This window comes from Echiichthys vipera (genome assembly GCF_963691815.1).
Source record: "Echiichthys vipera genome assembly, chromosome: 10".
In the NCBI taxonomy this organism is placed as follows: domain Eukaryota; kingdom Metazoa; phylum Chordata; class Actinopteri; order Perciformes; family Trachinidae; genus Echiichthys; species Echiichthys vipera.
Window position 1 is genome coordinate 28381508 of NC_139835.1, and position 16473 is coordinate 28397980.

General features: G+C 43.5%; 1 protein-coding gene across 1 annotated transcript in view; it reads right to left on the reverse strand.

Annotated features, from left to right (window-relative positions):
- The window catches only part of LOC310953181 (aryl hydrocarbon receptor-like), a 58945-nt gene extending 45208 nt beyond the window's left edge, over positions 1–13737 (reverse strand). The window contains exons 1-2 of the mRNA XM_083922137.1: positions 13217–13737; positions 544–734 (exon numbers count right to left, since the gene is read on the reverse strand). Coding sequence (XP_083778263.1) covers positions 544–734; positions 13217–13299 — 274 coding nt within the window. The 5' untranslated portion in view covers positions 13300–13737. The remainder of the gene's footprint in view (positions 1–543; positions 735–13216) is intronic.
- Between the last annotated feature and the right edge of the window lie 2736 nt (positions 13738–16473).

Consider the following 16473-nt stretch of genomic DNA (forward strand, 5'->3'; position numbering starts at 1 on the left):
GAAAGGTTCACGTTGGTGTGATGTGGAGGTGGAGTGTTTACTGCAGATTTGGTCGATGAAAAGATTCAAAAACAGTCGACAAGACGCACAAAAACTCAGAGGTCTACGGAAAGATCTGGAAACAAAGCCACGCATCGCCATGACGTCATCAATGCGTGTGACGTGTTACAGCGTGATGACGTATAGGCAGCAAGAAGCATCCGTCAGGGCCCAGTAAGTGTGAGTACAAACGGGCCTGGAGGGGGGGACAAGTACCCTAAAGCACCGGGCACGGTACGGACGCACAGTGTGAGTGCGCCCCTAAGATGCTTAAAAAAAAGCCTGAAAGTCAGAAGTCACAAGGGAAGTACTACACTGCCCTAGGAAGGGCTGGATTTGATATTCAGCAGTTGTTTTTGAACAGAGGACGCGTTTTAAAACGTCCATATCACGGTCGATTATGTTCATTTATTTGCGGGAAGCCCAAATCGTGATTGTGATTAATATTCGATTAACCACGCAGACCCGATGGCAGGTATGAGACCCTTAGCTGATCCTTCTCACCTTTGAAGAAGCTCTTGACTCTCAGGTAACCCACGCTGAGGCGAAGGACCGACAGCTTGTCCAGACGAGAGCGAACGTCCTCGGAGAAGGGGAGGAGGTCCGTCAGCCGGTCCAGCTCCCCGTTCAGCCGATCCCGGTGGCGCTTTGAAGGGTTTGATTTAACAACTTCATTGCCTTCAGAGCTCTTCTTTCTGCGGAGTCACAAAGAAAAACAGACACAGCCGGTTATCAAAGTGTTAAATATGCTGATTGAGAAAGCCTGTAAAACCAGGACTAATTCAGTTCAGGCCTGGCTAACCGGCCCTGCCAGAGTATGCCATCTGTTGTTGGGGGAGCCGGTGTGAGGCATGCCACTTAAACATGAGCCATATTATCTTTTAGCAGCTTCAAACCTGCTCAGGGAATAAAGACGCAGCCATTAATGTGACTAATAAACACGGCCGGGCAGGTGAGTCAGCAGAACATCCGCTCCCATGATGAGTGTTGGATAAAGAAACGCCGTCAGAGACAGAACAATTCTCATTATTTTATTTTAAGTACAGTACATAATCCTAATTTAGATATTCGTGGTAAATAAGACAACAGTATAATGTGTCATCTTTTCATCTTGGCTCTCTATAAAAACAGGAAACTGTGTTTGACTGACCTGCACTGTGCCTAACCAGATGATACTGGACTGTGCCGCATAAAACGTTGTTTTTTTTTTATTTTCAGGGCTCAAGTAGAGCACCAGGAATCAAACCGCTGGTCTTTGTGGTGGGGGACAGGACATTGAGTGAACATAGTATAATTCTGCATTAAAATAATCATGTAACACGTTGTTGACGACATCATAACAGCAGTCAGAGGAAGGTCAACGTCTTTGACAAACATGCCCTATGTCCTGTAGAAAAGGGGCATTGACACAAGAGTTGGCGCAATATTAAACAAATACAAAGATTTCCAACTACAGCAGTGAAGATAAACTGCTGGTAAGTCAAGCTAACGATGTAAAAGTTTTAATATCTGACTCTAATATTATATGAAACATTATCCATATTAAGGTCGTCACGATACCAGAATTTTAAACTTCAAATAAATGCATTAATTGATACTTTTTACCTCTTTGGACACCAGGGCAAACACAAAATAGGACAACAGTGTTTAAACTGTGCATCTGCTTCTTTTATAACATCGATACTTTCAATAGTGTATAATGAGGATGTCATATTAAATGTTGAATATGTAGAGTCTTTATTAAACGCTGTATTTTTTAAAAATAATACACCCACAGCGTTTTGAGGAGCACAGAATTAAAGTATTGCTTTTCCATAAAAATATTAATATTCTAAGACATTTTGACGGGTTTGACAATGACTTTCTGTCACGTTCTGTTTCCATTGTAGCAGCCAATAGCGTTGGGCATTGCGGGTTGCCAGGTTTGTCTGTTGTTGCTATAGAAACAAGTATAATTTCAAGTATAGAGAGCTAGCTAATCGATTACACACCACTCAAAGAAAGATTTCCAGTTGAAAAATGTTAAATACTGTTGTAAACTTAATTAATTAATTAGTCGTTACCCTGTATGATTCATCACTTGACATGGAGCAGGCTGATCGCTTGACACATTCGGCAACAAACCTGGCAACCCGACTACTGGAATTATTTTTTGTTGTTGCGACTATGATCTTGAGACACAAGATGGCGCTGTTCTGCTCATTCTCCATGTTCAACCTTTAATTGTAGAAGTAAGACACTTCTGAAAACCTTTATCTATATATAATAATACCACTGACGACTCTGATATGTAGCTGCTTGAGCTAATGTTAGCATCACAGGCATTTACACATTTAAATCTAAATTAAGAGATATTAAGAAAAGCACAAAACAATGAAATCTGCCGCTTAAATGATCAACTGCAGGATTGTCAACCGTTCGTCTACGCGACAACTACCTCGCTACAGTAGCTACCTGCTAGCTAACTGTCGTTGGTTGTTTATATGAGTAAGATGTTTTGACGCGTTTTGAACAGCGAAAAACATCCAGTCCACTTCTTTATCTTTCAAAACATGAAATCAACATGAGTGCCTTCTTCCCCAAGGACACGCTCATCAGCCCAACATAAATAGCAGTGACGCCCACATGCAAAATATACAGCGTGACCACAAGTCATTCCGTTGACTACTTATGTAGTTTGTCAAAGTGGAAACCGTCTTTTACACTGACAGCGGCTTTATTTGCTCTGCTCGACTTTTTTTTTTCCACCGGGTGGGTGAGAGGGTTTGAGAGACCACCCGTGCTCGAGTGCAAAATGCAAACTCACGAAAGCCCAGCTGGAGATACATGTCATTACTCGCAAATCAGACACACATGCTGCACCGGGAGCGGGACCAAGTGTCAAGTGAAAGGCTGCAACGGAGTCGACACACAACACCGCTGTGGTCATTCCTCCGCTGCACACCTGCTGAGAAAAACACTCACAGCTTATTTATAAAAAGCGTATACGTGCCAGGAAAAAGATAGGTAAAGAAAGAGAGTCTCAAGAGTACGATAAGTATCCAACAACTATGACAAAGCAAAAAGTATCACAGCAGAAATTAGTATCTTATAATTTGGTTTCCACCAGTTTGAACTTCATTCTTTATCCATTTAACTTAGTTCAGTCTGGTGAATGTGAAAATGCTGTAAACCAGGTGGGAAATATGATCAATTAGATGCATCAAAATTAACAATTTCTGCAAAAACGCCAGCTGCCGGCTTAGTTATCAGGCGCTCGCCTCGGCCAGACCAGCTTCTTTTATATACAGCGGTCACATTTTGCAGAAGGAGTGGGGGAGTCTAACGAGGTAACGACGTTATTCCCCAAATGAGATGAATGTGATGTTAATAAGCATGAGCCAATCTGTTGTTTAGTTTAACCGAGTTTAATGAATAAATCCCGCAGAGTGCCAAGCCCGCTGCCAAAAACATGTCTTTAATCTGAGTATTAACAGCGAGCTTCTCTGTGTGCACTGTGAAAAAGATGGTGAAAATCGCTCATCGGGGTTAATTAACTTAAAGCTATAATGGTCATTTTATAACAGTCCCCCCCCCATATTTGCTGGAACTGTCACTATATCCTAACAATGAGTCAGACGAAATAGTAATGTCCCTTTACCTCTCACCGTATGCTCCTAATGCCATCTGCTAGATCCACTGCACCGGGCTGACAACCAATCAGAGCAGAGGAGTCTTTGACGCAGTGCCAATAACTTCTCAGTAACTCTAATGTGAAACTAGTAAGGACTGATCAAATAATGAATCAAGATTATGTTACTGTACTGCATATTTTTCTTACATAAGCCGTATGCAGAAACATCTGCAGAGCCGTAATGGAGCTCAACGGTGTCTGCTCCGGCCGTCTCCGTCTCTACTGCGCCTGACTCTTCCTGCTCTTGGCTAATCTACAAACCAGCAAAGAGGTAGAGCGTTTATTTCCTTCTTCTTGATTATGATTTGTTTCAAAAATTGGGATTTTAACATGAGGCTCTATTGGGATTAACTCGCTTTTCAAAGCCTGCCTCCTGTGGCCGTTCGAGGAACTGCAGTTTTGGGCACTTCCGCGTATGACTCATTTTTCAACACTGCAGGTTAGCAGTGACTTAAATCAAGTAAGAGTAGAGGAGCTATGAGCAACATTATAATATGAGTAGAGGAAAAGCCAGCTAGCCTTAGGCTAATTTATAAAGTGTCAAATGCCAATGACTTAAAGTGAAATTCCGGCGTAAAATCATCCCAAATAAGCCATCGAGACAGTTTTTTTCGTGTAAACAACTATTCACTGAGAAATAAATTCATAAAGCAAAGCACCAATGGGCTCCTTCCTTTTGGGATTGACTTTGGTAATCCACTTGAATGGACTTTACTATGAGAGGAGCTGGTACAGGGGCCAGCAGGTAAGATTTTAAAACTCTCTTTTAATAAACTCTGGCTTCACGAACTACGTTGTTGGTGCTTTGTTTTCTGTGTAGGGACTCTTCTCATGCTGCTGCAGAGGTTTGCTGTTATCATGAGCAGTATTAGTGGTTAAAAAAGCTGTTTTAATGTGTTCACTGTGCTGCCCCGAGCAGTGTTAGCCGCATTCGGCTGTTAGCGACTGTGAGCGATTCTCTGGGATTTCTCTGTTGATAGTTGTTACACGCAAAACGTTGTCTCGATGGCTTATTTGATGCGTGTAATTGCTGAAAAGGACCCTGTGACGATTTAACACTTTAACACATTCCACTTTAAGCTAAGGAGGACTAGCGACCATTACTATATGTATTACTTTAGGTACACAAAGTCACTTTATATAACTTTGTCAATGTTTTGCAAAGCCTTTTGGGTAAATGTTTGAAATGAGGCAAAGGTCGTGGCCCCTTCAGATGTCCTCAAGCAGGAGTTTTCTCTGTAAATATTTACCAAGAGGAACCAATCCGTGATCGGTATCAGACAAGCCAAACCTAATCACATTAGATCAGTTGGTTTCAGCCCTTAAACACATCCTTAGGGTCAACAACGTATCCGGGGTCTGTCTACCAAACTTCAGCTGCAGTTTCAGTCTGTGAATCACCCAACTAAATTCCTCCCTAAATTTCTCCCTTTACCAAAACTTTGTTTAATGACAGGCTATAAAATTTCCCTCCTCCACTGCCACTGAATAATCTGCAGGGAACGCAGCCTGAACTTGATTGCTGGCTTCAGACCGGAGCTGTACCTTCTCAGAAACTGAGCAGGCCTGATCTCACTCTCGAGAAATGCCTTGCAGAAACAAAAGCCAGCATTCAGAACCTTTTTTTTTATTTTCACCTTGATTTGCTATGGATCACGGGGTTGAGAAGCAGACATCAGGACGTTCATTGTCGGGGATAAAGGCAGATGTTTTGCCTCTTCACTCAATCCTCTATTTGGTTTCCTTATCTCAAGAGCAAAGAAAAGCAGAGACTGTGAACCCAGTCACCTCAGCCTCCGAGTCGAGGCGGCTCATGTTGCACTCAGTCTGCTGTAACGACACCGACGCGCATTTGTCTGCCCGAAACAGGCGGAGCGTCTGCCAGATCCAGAGGGGGGATGACTCAGTGGCTCAGAAGTAGGAAAAGTGGGCTTTCTGCTGGAAAACACAGACTGCAAATTTGAAAGTAGGGTAGTTTACAAAAAAGCAAGCCTACAAAAGAGCTTTCCAGACAGAGAGGGAAAAAATAGAAGCGAGCACTTGCGAAGAAATAACAGACGTCGTGCATAAACATACGAGAACAAAGATGATGAATGGGTCTATCTAACGATATCCTACAGAGCAGCGTTCGCTCGTTCCAAACGTACTTTATGATCATGCTGAGATAAAAAAGAAAAGACTGTGGTAAATGTTGCCCTCCGGTTGCATCATGCAGGACAAACCTAAACTAAGAAGCTAGCATGAACGCATACAAACCCAAAAGAAATCATGGACAAATCAAATCTGAGGCATCGCTTTGCAAACCAATTGTTAATTCTAGGTATGCAGAGGCAACAGCAGGACACAGTAATGTATTCAGCTATGTTCTGGAAGGAAAATGTGGAACAGTGTGTGAGACATGTGGATACACAGTGGGGAAAAATTGAACGCAGACCATTTCTATAGACGTTTTAACATGTTTTTGTTGTTTTGCCGTGGCTCTGTGGGGGCACAGTTGGAGTCCATTGAAACTACCATCCTTTGGGAGAGATATCAAACTCTTTTAAGGAAACTTTCAAACACTGGCTTCAGGTCAAGTTTGCACCAAACGTTATTTAAGATGTCTTGGGCTGAACCTTTTGGCCAGCGTATTGCTTTTGGGAAGCAGCCTATTCTGTCGTCCGCAAGGAAAGGAAAGGAGGCCCGCGGGTTGCTTATATCTTACTGTCATACTAAGGCCGCATTCACACAGTCTCAGGCAGCTCCGGCCATTTACCGCAGGGTTGTGCGGCGGTGGCGGCAGGAGTGTCGCAAACAAATTGTTAATTTGCCGCGTCCAGAGGAGTTTCAGAGGTATGCAGAGGCAACAGCAGGACACAGTAATGTATTCAGCTATGTTCTGGAAGGAAAATGTGGAACAGTGTGTGAGACATGTGGATACACAGTGGGGAAAAATTGAACGCAGACCTTTTCTATAGATGTTTTAACATGTTTTTGTTGTTTTGCCGTGGCTCTGTGGGGGCACTGTTGGAGTCCATTGAAACTACCATCCTTTGGGAGAGAGCAAACTCTTTAAAGGCAACTTTCAAACACTGGCTTCAGGTCAGGTTTGCACCAAAAGTTTTTTAAAATGGGCTGAACCTTTTGGCCAGCGTATTGCTTTTGGGAAGCAGCCTATTCTGTCGTCCGCAAGGAAAGGAAAGGAGGCCCGCGGGTTGCTTATATCTTACTGTCATACTTAGGCTGTATTCACACAGTCTCAGGCAGCTCCGGCCATTTACCGCAGGGTTGTGCGGCGGTGGCGGCAGGAGTGTCGCAAACAAATTGTTAATTTGCCGCGTCCAGAGGAGTTTCAGAGGTATGCAGAGGCAACAGCAGGACACAGTAATGTATTCAGCTATGTTCTGGAAGGAAAATGTGGAACAGTGTGTGAGACATGTGGATACACAGTGGGGAAAAATTGAACGCAGACCTTTTCTATAGACGTTTTAACATGTTTTTGTTGTTTTGCCGTGGCTCTGTGGGGGCACAGTTGGAGTCCATTGAAACTACCATTCTTCGGGGAGAGAGTTGGCTTCAGGTCAGGTTTGCACCAAAGGTTTTTTAAAATGTCTTGGGCTGAACCTTTTGGCCAGCGTATTGCTCTGGGAGGCAGCCTATTCTGTCGTCCGCAAGGAAAGGAAAGGAGGCCCGCGGGTTGCTTATATCTTACTGTCAGGCTGTATTCACATTGTCTCAGACAGCTCCGGCCATTTACCGCAGGGTTGTGCGGCGGTGGCGGCAGGAGTGTCGTTAAAATGCGACGTCCCGTTGTGTTCTTTAACCCCCTAATGAAGCACAACAGACTCTATATTTCACAATTATTGTTTTCCGTCGGATCGTTGTTAAACTCTCGACATTTCCAACCGCACTTGAAGGCAGCCTCATTTAACGGAGAGAGAAAAGAAAGAGACAGAGAGACAGAGCAACTGTGCTGGAGCTTGTTGCAGGAAACAATCAGCTACAGGAAACAATCAGCTGTTGCACAAACTCCCGGGCAGTTAAGTCTTTTTTACCCTCAGTTTTTTTTTTTTAAAACCTTCTTGTGGCAGTGATAGAGGCAGGATGTTTACTGTTGACTGTACGGGACTCTCACATCGCCTCCAAATGGACCAACAAGTCTGATCGCGGGTTATAGTACGCCTGATCTCGTCTGTATTAAGTCAGGGATCAAACCTTCAACCCTGTTGTTTAGATGGATCTGATAACATTTCTTCCTTCCCGATACCTGAACTTCCTAACAGCCTCACTACCAACCCTGTACGGGTGTGATATGATTGCTGTCACTGTTGTATGGCTCCGGTTACACATACGGAGAATGAATGCCATACAACTTTCTTTTATTATCTAGTTTGACAGTCAGTCAGAATATAAAGAAACCACTTTAACGTATTTTCCCGGGGCTAGATTATGCGGTATCGTATCCGTGCATAGACTTGCAGACTCGCTGATACAGATACCAGCATTTTAGGCATCAGACACATTTCTGATACTGGTATTGGTATTGAAACAACTCTACTATTGTTAATAACCACCCAGGCTTTACCACCTGAGCAACAGCTGCCAACATGCACACGGATAATGATATGTTAGACCGGTTGAGAAATATTGCAGCTTTCAAGTTTTAATAGTAAAATCAGTTTTACATGTTGTTTGGTATTCTAACACAGCCTTAACACGCTCTATTGTTCGCTGTTAGCTATGCAAACAGGTCCCATTCAAAGCTCTGTTAAAAGTGGCGACGTTTTTCCTGTAAGGGAGTTAGACGAGCGTAAAACAAAAGTATCTAGCTGCTGATCTAGCTGGTGTTTGCGAAGACTCGTCTTTGAAAATGAAACAAAGGGCAAAGAACAAAGGGCAACTTTGTTGCTGCTCATTGGGAGTGTTTTGGTGTTCTGCCAAAAACCTCTTATCAGCATGTCTGCCTGCGTGTGTGCTTCTCAAAATCCCTTCAGATTATTGTGCGCAAATAACATTTGCACTGGTGTCATCTCTTCTTATTAAGGATACCATTGTTTGCTTAAATAATGCCTAGTCATTCTATAAAGCATATGGCTTATAACCCGCTTACTCAATGTTAAGTACAGATTACCATTGTGTTCTCTGGGGGGTCTTTAATGAGCCAGAGACACTATAATTAACTCATAGGAGTGCTGTTACTGTTAAAAATGATTCTGTGCAGGGCTGAGAAAAGGACAAAGCAGAGTTTATTCCAGGTACAATAAGACAATGTTGCAAGAGCAATGTCATAAATCACCGTCAGCTCTTATCGTTCACTTGTCAATTTGAGAAATTGCAGTTTGTGTTGAAATGTGGGCTTGTAACGACATGATGGTCGCTAGTTTGGCACTTGTGCAGGGTTTTCTCTGGGTTTTTAGAGCGTTTGGGTGCAAATGACACCACACACTCATCTGTATCTTGGTGACGCATCACTCTATCAATGCATTAGGTTTATGGTTGTTTGTTGCAGACAGGGAGTTAGACATCACGTAAAACAAAACTCAGAGCAGCAGCTTTTAGTACAGCTGGTCCACCTTAAAGGTCAGTCCACCTTAAGTAAGTGAGACTAAGCTGAAGTTGTCACCAACCGCCGTACTTGCAATACACTGGCAGAAACCTCCAGCGGCGAGCGGCGTCCTCCTGCCCACCCTACACCCACTGACTATAATAAGCGGACACCCGTCCTGTTCAAATGCTCTCCACATTGTGTTTATATGTTATGTTTAAAACGCCAAACCAAAGGTAGATACCAAACTTGGTTATCAAACGCAGATATCAAATGTAGTTACCGACTGCGGTTACCAAACGTAGATACCAATCGTGGTTACCAAACGTAGATACCAAATGTAGATACTAAACGTGGTTACCAAATGCATTTACCAAAAGTCGTTAACAAACGTAGATACCAAACGTGGTTACCAAACGCAGATACCAAACTTAGTTACCAAACGTAGATGCCAAACGTAGATACCAAACACAGTTACCAGACGTAAATATGAGGCCAACCACACCAAAAATCTACTTTATAATTCATTATACATGAAGATGTGATCTAATGCTAACCTTAACCTTAGCTGCTAACTTATCTGTCTGCCACTTAGGTTCAGTAACTACTTTCTAGCAGCTAAACCCTTATTCTCTCAGGGTAAGTAGAACAACATTACATGGGTATTTTTTTAATAATGTCGCAGGATGCATGGCAAAGGAGACTGGCAACATAGCCGCAGAGCGTTTGGATGGCCAGATGTGCCATGGAATGCCCCTGTGTGTAGTGACCACAGCTTTTTACAGTCAGGCTCAATGGTGCCTTTGTGCAGCTGAGCCCAGCTGGCCGTCCAGGAAACCTCAGTCCTCACTGCACAGTCCCACTTCTTCAGAAACACAGACGTCTGCACACAGGCCACCTTCTTATTTTGGGATTTACACTGGGAGCAGCCCGTACGCGAGTTGCCAGATCACTATAAGCGCACTCTGTTGCCTCATACTGCAACTGTGTTTGACAATATGATTTAAAATCACTGTTAAATGTCATTTATTATAAAATGTACTGCTGCATGTTCACTAATATTACTTACATAAACAATTCTTTACATGGATTAAGTTTGTCTGTTTAGTAAGTCTATTGATAATCCTTGTATTAAAAGAGGCGTCAGTCAATTTGAAAGTAATATTAGGACCCATTGTTTTGAATTGTGATGGAGGGAAGGGCATTTAGTTTACGTTTGGAACCATTAATCAGTGCATTGAGAAAGTAATCAGCAGAAGTTTCGAAGTAAAGTCCCACAAAACACTGTAATGGAGTCGTCCAACTACACCTGGACGAGCTCCAACATTGAAATAAAGCCTGTATGTAGGGCCTGACCGATGTAGGAAGTTTGAAACCAATACCGATGAGGGTAAAAGTTCACAGATTACCGATATGGCAGCTGATATGGTGAAGTTTGGAGCTGGAATGAAAATAGACCCTTTCTATGTGGATGCAGTTCATTAAAGATGAGGGATTTTAGATCAAGGGACCAAAGGCAGGAGTTTGTTTCAAAGCTGCCAAAGCTATCGGGCTTTTTTTTACAGGGACCGCGGCGGCAGCGGCGTGGCCGTCGGCGGAACAAGATCAGCCGTCTGAACCGTTTGCCCTCAACGTTTACTGAAGCTGAAGCTTTCACCGATGACAGGATCGCTCCTGTCAATCCAAGTGGCTCTGAGACAGCCAGCAGCGATGCTAATGATGCTAATGACGCTAATGGAAATCAACAAACTGACGCAGAGGGTAAACAACTGGCAGTGAACAGCGTTTCCCCCTCTTCTTCTTCTCCACTTCAGATATTGATGATGACAGTGACACATATCCTTTAGGGATGACCCGGCCCAAACTGCTCAATAGTCAAAATGGGACCAGTCCAGGTCAAAGATAAAGATTTACCACCGAGGAAAAAGGGCCGCAGATTCACAAAGGCAAACTACTACAGAGTAATGAAAAATGGGTTAACAGTAAAACATGTGTCACCAAAACTAATCTTATTGTTTTGTACGCTATTCTCATTTAGCAGGTGACACAACATAGACCACGCGGCCCCGTCCAGCCCCCTGCTGGGACTTGCTGGAAATATGTTCATACACATTCAATTAAATATTACATTACTGTAAATGGTCATTGCTTTGTGCATATCACACACAGCCCTGTATGCAATAATTAACAGATGTACGTAGATACCAAATGTGGTTACCAAACGTCGAAACCAATCGTGGTTACCAAACGTAGATAACAAACGTGGTTACCAAGCGTAGATACCAAGCGTAGATACCCAACGCAGTTGCCAAACATAACGTGGTTACTAAACTTCAATACCAAATGTAGTTACCAAACGTAGTTACCAAGCGTAGATACCAAACGTAGTTACCAAGCGTAGATACCAAACGTAGTTACCAAACGTAGATACCAAACGTAGTTACCAAACGCAGTTACCAAACGTAGATACCAAACGTAGATACCAAACGTAGTTACCAAGCGTAGATGCCAAGCGTAGATACCAAACGTAGTTACCAAACGCAGTTACCAAACGTAGATACCAAACGTAGTTACCAAGCGTAGCTACCAAGCGTAGCTACCAAACGTAGATACCAAACATAGTTGCCGAATGTAACTGGCATACTAAGCTATGTTGACACACAGTCAGTTATTAGAATCCTGCTACAACGGGACATTGTCGTGAACAAATATGAGGCCAACCACAACAAAAAAATACTGCTGGTTCGACTCCGACCTGCGGCCCTTTCCCTCTCTCTCTACCCATTTCCTGTCCGTCCTATAAAATAAAGGCTTGGAAAACTGCCACAAAAAAAAAACCTTAAAAAAAAAAAACACAGGTCAGTTCACGACGCCGCAACTTCCACCTGCGATGTTGCGTTGCGAGTCTTTGGTCTGAACTGGGCTTTACTCTCATCTATGGCGGCCTGTTCACTTGCGGTACTTCGCCGGATTCATCTATAAAAAAGGTACATTAGACAGATGAAGGGGCCCCAAATGACTGTTCAGCCCCGGAGCCCCCAAATGGCTAAGTTCGCCACTGGTCTGGCTCTATTTGTATATAATGATAAAAAAAATTAAACTTGTATTTTAATACATAAAGTACAAACTGACTTTTAAATGTGACTATTGTTGCATTTAAGCTTTTCCTGAAGTACACACACACACACACACACACACACACACACACACGCACACACACACACACACACACACACACACACACGCACACACACACACACACACACACACACACACACACACACACACACACTCAGCAGTGATCCCACAACGATGGAGCGCGAGGCCGTATCAGATTACAATAACATAGCTCGGAACCCACGAGCCCCCTCCGCCCTCCTCGGAGCATCGCGTGAGAGCAGCAGCCGACTCTCTAACTTGATTGTGATTAATGCGCGAGGGCAAGATATCCATGCCAGATCCAAGAGCGAGGCACATTCTTAAGGTCGTACGCCAAAGTGGAGAAACTAAACCGTAAAAGTCAACAAAAAACACGGCACCACGACACTTTACCGGGTGTTATATAATAATCTGACATGTTTTGTTTAAATAACAGATATAAAACTGATTTATCGATTATTTATTGTTAATGTATTGATGATAAAATTTAACAGGATGTGGACGACCTTAAATCGGTTTATTTTCATTTTCGCAAATATATCAAATTTGATCAAAATAACGGAGTTAATTTTAATTTATCACAATTTTTTAAACAAAAACAATTCATTTTAAACCATATTTTATATAAAACTTTCAACATTTAACTTAAAATAAACAGAAAGTTAAGCTAACATCTCGATGGTGCGTTTACGTACCGCGCGTAAATTCCACACTTGTATGTAGAAAACGAACGTTACTCGGCACGGACACCGAAAATTAAGGTTTTAAAGTTACAAATAAAAGCGCCCAAGTTAAACAAAAGTCTCTAAATTAAATCTTACTGCTTGAGAACAGGCTTCTTCCTCTTCTTGTTGGCATAAGATCCCGGGTTTCCCAACATGGTGTCACGTCGTTTCTCGTTCATAAACTTGACGTTAAACGTTTGTTTTGACTTATTCACTCCTTCGTTGCTGCCGAGGCTTCCTCCATCCGTACAAGCACAAGTCTGTTACGTTAAATCCGTCGTTTATCCAGCCGGTGAAGTCAAAATCCCATGTTCAATGAAAAAAAAAAAAAATTAAAATATACATTTAAAAAAAAAAAAAAAAAAATCTACCGGGGTGCCGCGGAGGTTCTGTAGCCGTGCTGCCTGCTCCCTTGGGCGGCCACTGACGCTGACCTTGGTCGGCGGTGCTGTGCGCTGAGATTGAGGCGCTTTAGTGAGACTGGAGGGAAAGGCAAACTTCAGGAAAGTTTAGTCCAACCCCCCTCCTCGCTCTGGATAAACAGCCTTAGTATTCTTATTATTATTATTATTATAACTCAGAGCCACTTGAGTTTTCCTCTCCTTTTTCTTTTTCTCCTCCTCCTTGCAACGGGGCGTTTTCAGGAAATGTGCACGAACAGTGTGTCAGAGCAGGGTTTTTTAAGGTGGAGAGGCCCCTTTGTGGCTGTCCAGCATGCTTGCTTCTGCTTTTGTAACATCCACACTGTGTGCTGTGAATCTGAGTTTGGAAAAGATGTTCCTTAACTTTGAGTTTTCTTTGTTTTTTTTCACCGCAGCAAGAAATATAATAGAAAACTTGCCCCTTGCCCTGTATTTTTTACTGTTTTTACCTATTTTGTAACTGTTAATTTGCCTTTTTACTGTTTACAAAGGCTGTTATCATCTGCTGCATCTGTTATTGATGCTTAAGTTATTTGCACTGTCCTCTTTTGCCGCTGCAACACTGAAAATGCCCCATCTGTGGCACCAATAAAGGATTCATTTATCTCACAACTTCCACAATATTCAGTCCATAGGTGACTCTGCTGGGAACCGTAGGGTTGCCGGTTCGAGTCCCTGTGTGCACCATGAATGGAGTGTGGAACCGTGGCCGGGAAAGGTGCCAGTTCATCTCGAGTACCCTAAAGCACGGGGCACGGGACGGAGCCCTAAGAGCAGCTTTTGCTGTTTATTTCATCCATCGAACCGTTGCTTCAACATCAATTCTTCTTTCCGTTTTATGGCACATTGCGACAGTTGCTTTAAAGTTTGCATACCGCCCCAGTGCCCCCTACTTTACCCTTGTTTATTAGGTAAACCGCTAAAACAAATGCATTCCTGCGGCAAATCTTACCATCATGAAATATTTGTTTGTTTGTTTGTTTGTTTGGCTTTTGCAGAAACTGTTTAAGAGCAAGTGTTGGTTCAACTTTATGACCTTTTTGGAGGCCGTTGTTCGTGGTTGTACGTATACTGACAGGTGTTTCTATTATTTCGTCCACCCCCTTTCTATCAACGGCGGTAGACTAAATACAGAAACGCTTCTCCGTATGAGTGTCTGATGTTTTGATTCCCGTCGTTATTTCAAAAGGAGCTCTCCACCTCACCCCGCCACGCATCGGTGACGGCGAGAGACTTGTTTCCGACAGTTGCCGTGGAGACCATTCACGCCCATGAGCTCTGCCCATCGTTCCTCTGTAAACAGCGAGGTGTTTATCTAGGGCACACTGTACTTCCTCATAACAGCTGTCTGTCATGAAGTTTGTTACTGGCTCAAATAATAAACTGTGTTTCCTTAATGGCACAAAAGAAAGTGACCTGACGCGGCAGATGTTTTTTTTTTTGTAGCACAAAACCCTCTGAGATGGCGCCATTGGAAACGTTTTGGAAAAGATGGGCATGCATTGGTAAATGGTAAATGGCCTTGTACTTATATAGCACCTTTCTAGTCTTCTGACTACTCAAGGAGCTTTCACACTACTTGCCACATTCACCCATTCACACAGACATTCACACACCCATGCGCAGAACAGCGGACAATTCAGGGTTCAGTGCCTTGCCCAAGGACACTTCGACATGCGGACAGGGGGAGCCGGGGATCAATGTGCCGATCTTTCGAACGGAGGACAACCCACTCTCCCACGGAGCCAAAGTCGCCCGTATTGATAAAGAATACCTGGGTGGTGATTGGATGAACCACCTGTCCATCAAACTCTTACTGAAGTCAGTCGGGAGAAGAGTGAAAACATCTTTTCTATCGAGGAGAAGCCTTTAGTGCCGTTCTTTGCTCTTTTTCTCAATGAAGAATAACCTCCAGTTGTGATAGTGCAGCGTCCACTTTAACCTCTTTGGGCGCTTCTATTGTTGTTTTGAACCAACAGTCGCCAAGCACAGGCAACAGTAAACCACGCGTGTAGCTGCCAGTAACCCCTCAGGATGCTGATTGGTCCAAACCAGTGGTGGAAAGTACTCAAGTGCTCAAGATAGATGAGCTGAGATACTTAAGTAATTTCATTTTGTGTTACTTTATACTTCTACTCAACTAGATTTCAGAGGAAATGTTGTACTTTTTACTCCACACCTGGAAAAGTACTCTAGTACACTCACACTGTCCATCCGTACCGTGCCCAAGCACGTTTCACGGCTAAAGTCTAGTTCGTTTGACCAGTGTGAGGAGCGGTACACTTGCCGTCCACGTCCCGTTTGGGAGAGGTGGGCTTTAGTAAAGCACGTTTGCACATGTACGAGCACGAGCGTGCGCATGTGTATGCGCACGAGGCCTACGGCGGTTCTGACGTAACTTCCTGTGCGCCTGTTGGGACATAGAAAAAAGAAGGAGGGACCATGCGCGTACATTTAAAACAATGGCGGCGAAAGGTTCACGTTGGTGTGATGCGGAGGTGGAGTGTTTACTGCAGATTTGGTCGATGAAAAGATTCAAAAACAGTCGACAAGACGCACAAAAACTCTGAGGTCTATGGAAAGATCTGGAAACAAAGCCACGCATCGCCATGACGTCATCAATGCATGTGACGTGTTACGGCGTGATGACGTATAGGCAGCAAGAAGCATTCTCCAAGGCCCAGGTAGTGTGAGTGCAAACGGGCCTGGGTCGCGGGGGATGGGAGGGGGGACAAGTACCCTAAAGCACGGGGCGCGGTACGGATGGACAGTGTGAGTGCGCCCTTAGATACACAGTAGGTGTCTGCAGGAACACATTTCACCACACAGGCACACACGCAGACTCACTCACAAGGTGAAAACAATACCTGTGTCGCTGTCACAGCTGGTAATCAAGATTCATAAATGATTTCCCCTCTTAATGCACGATTT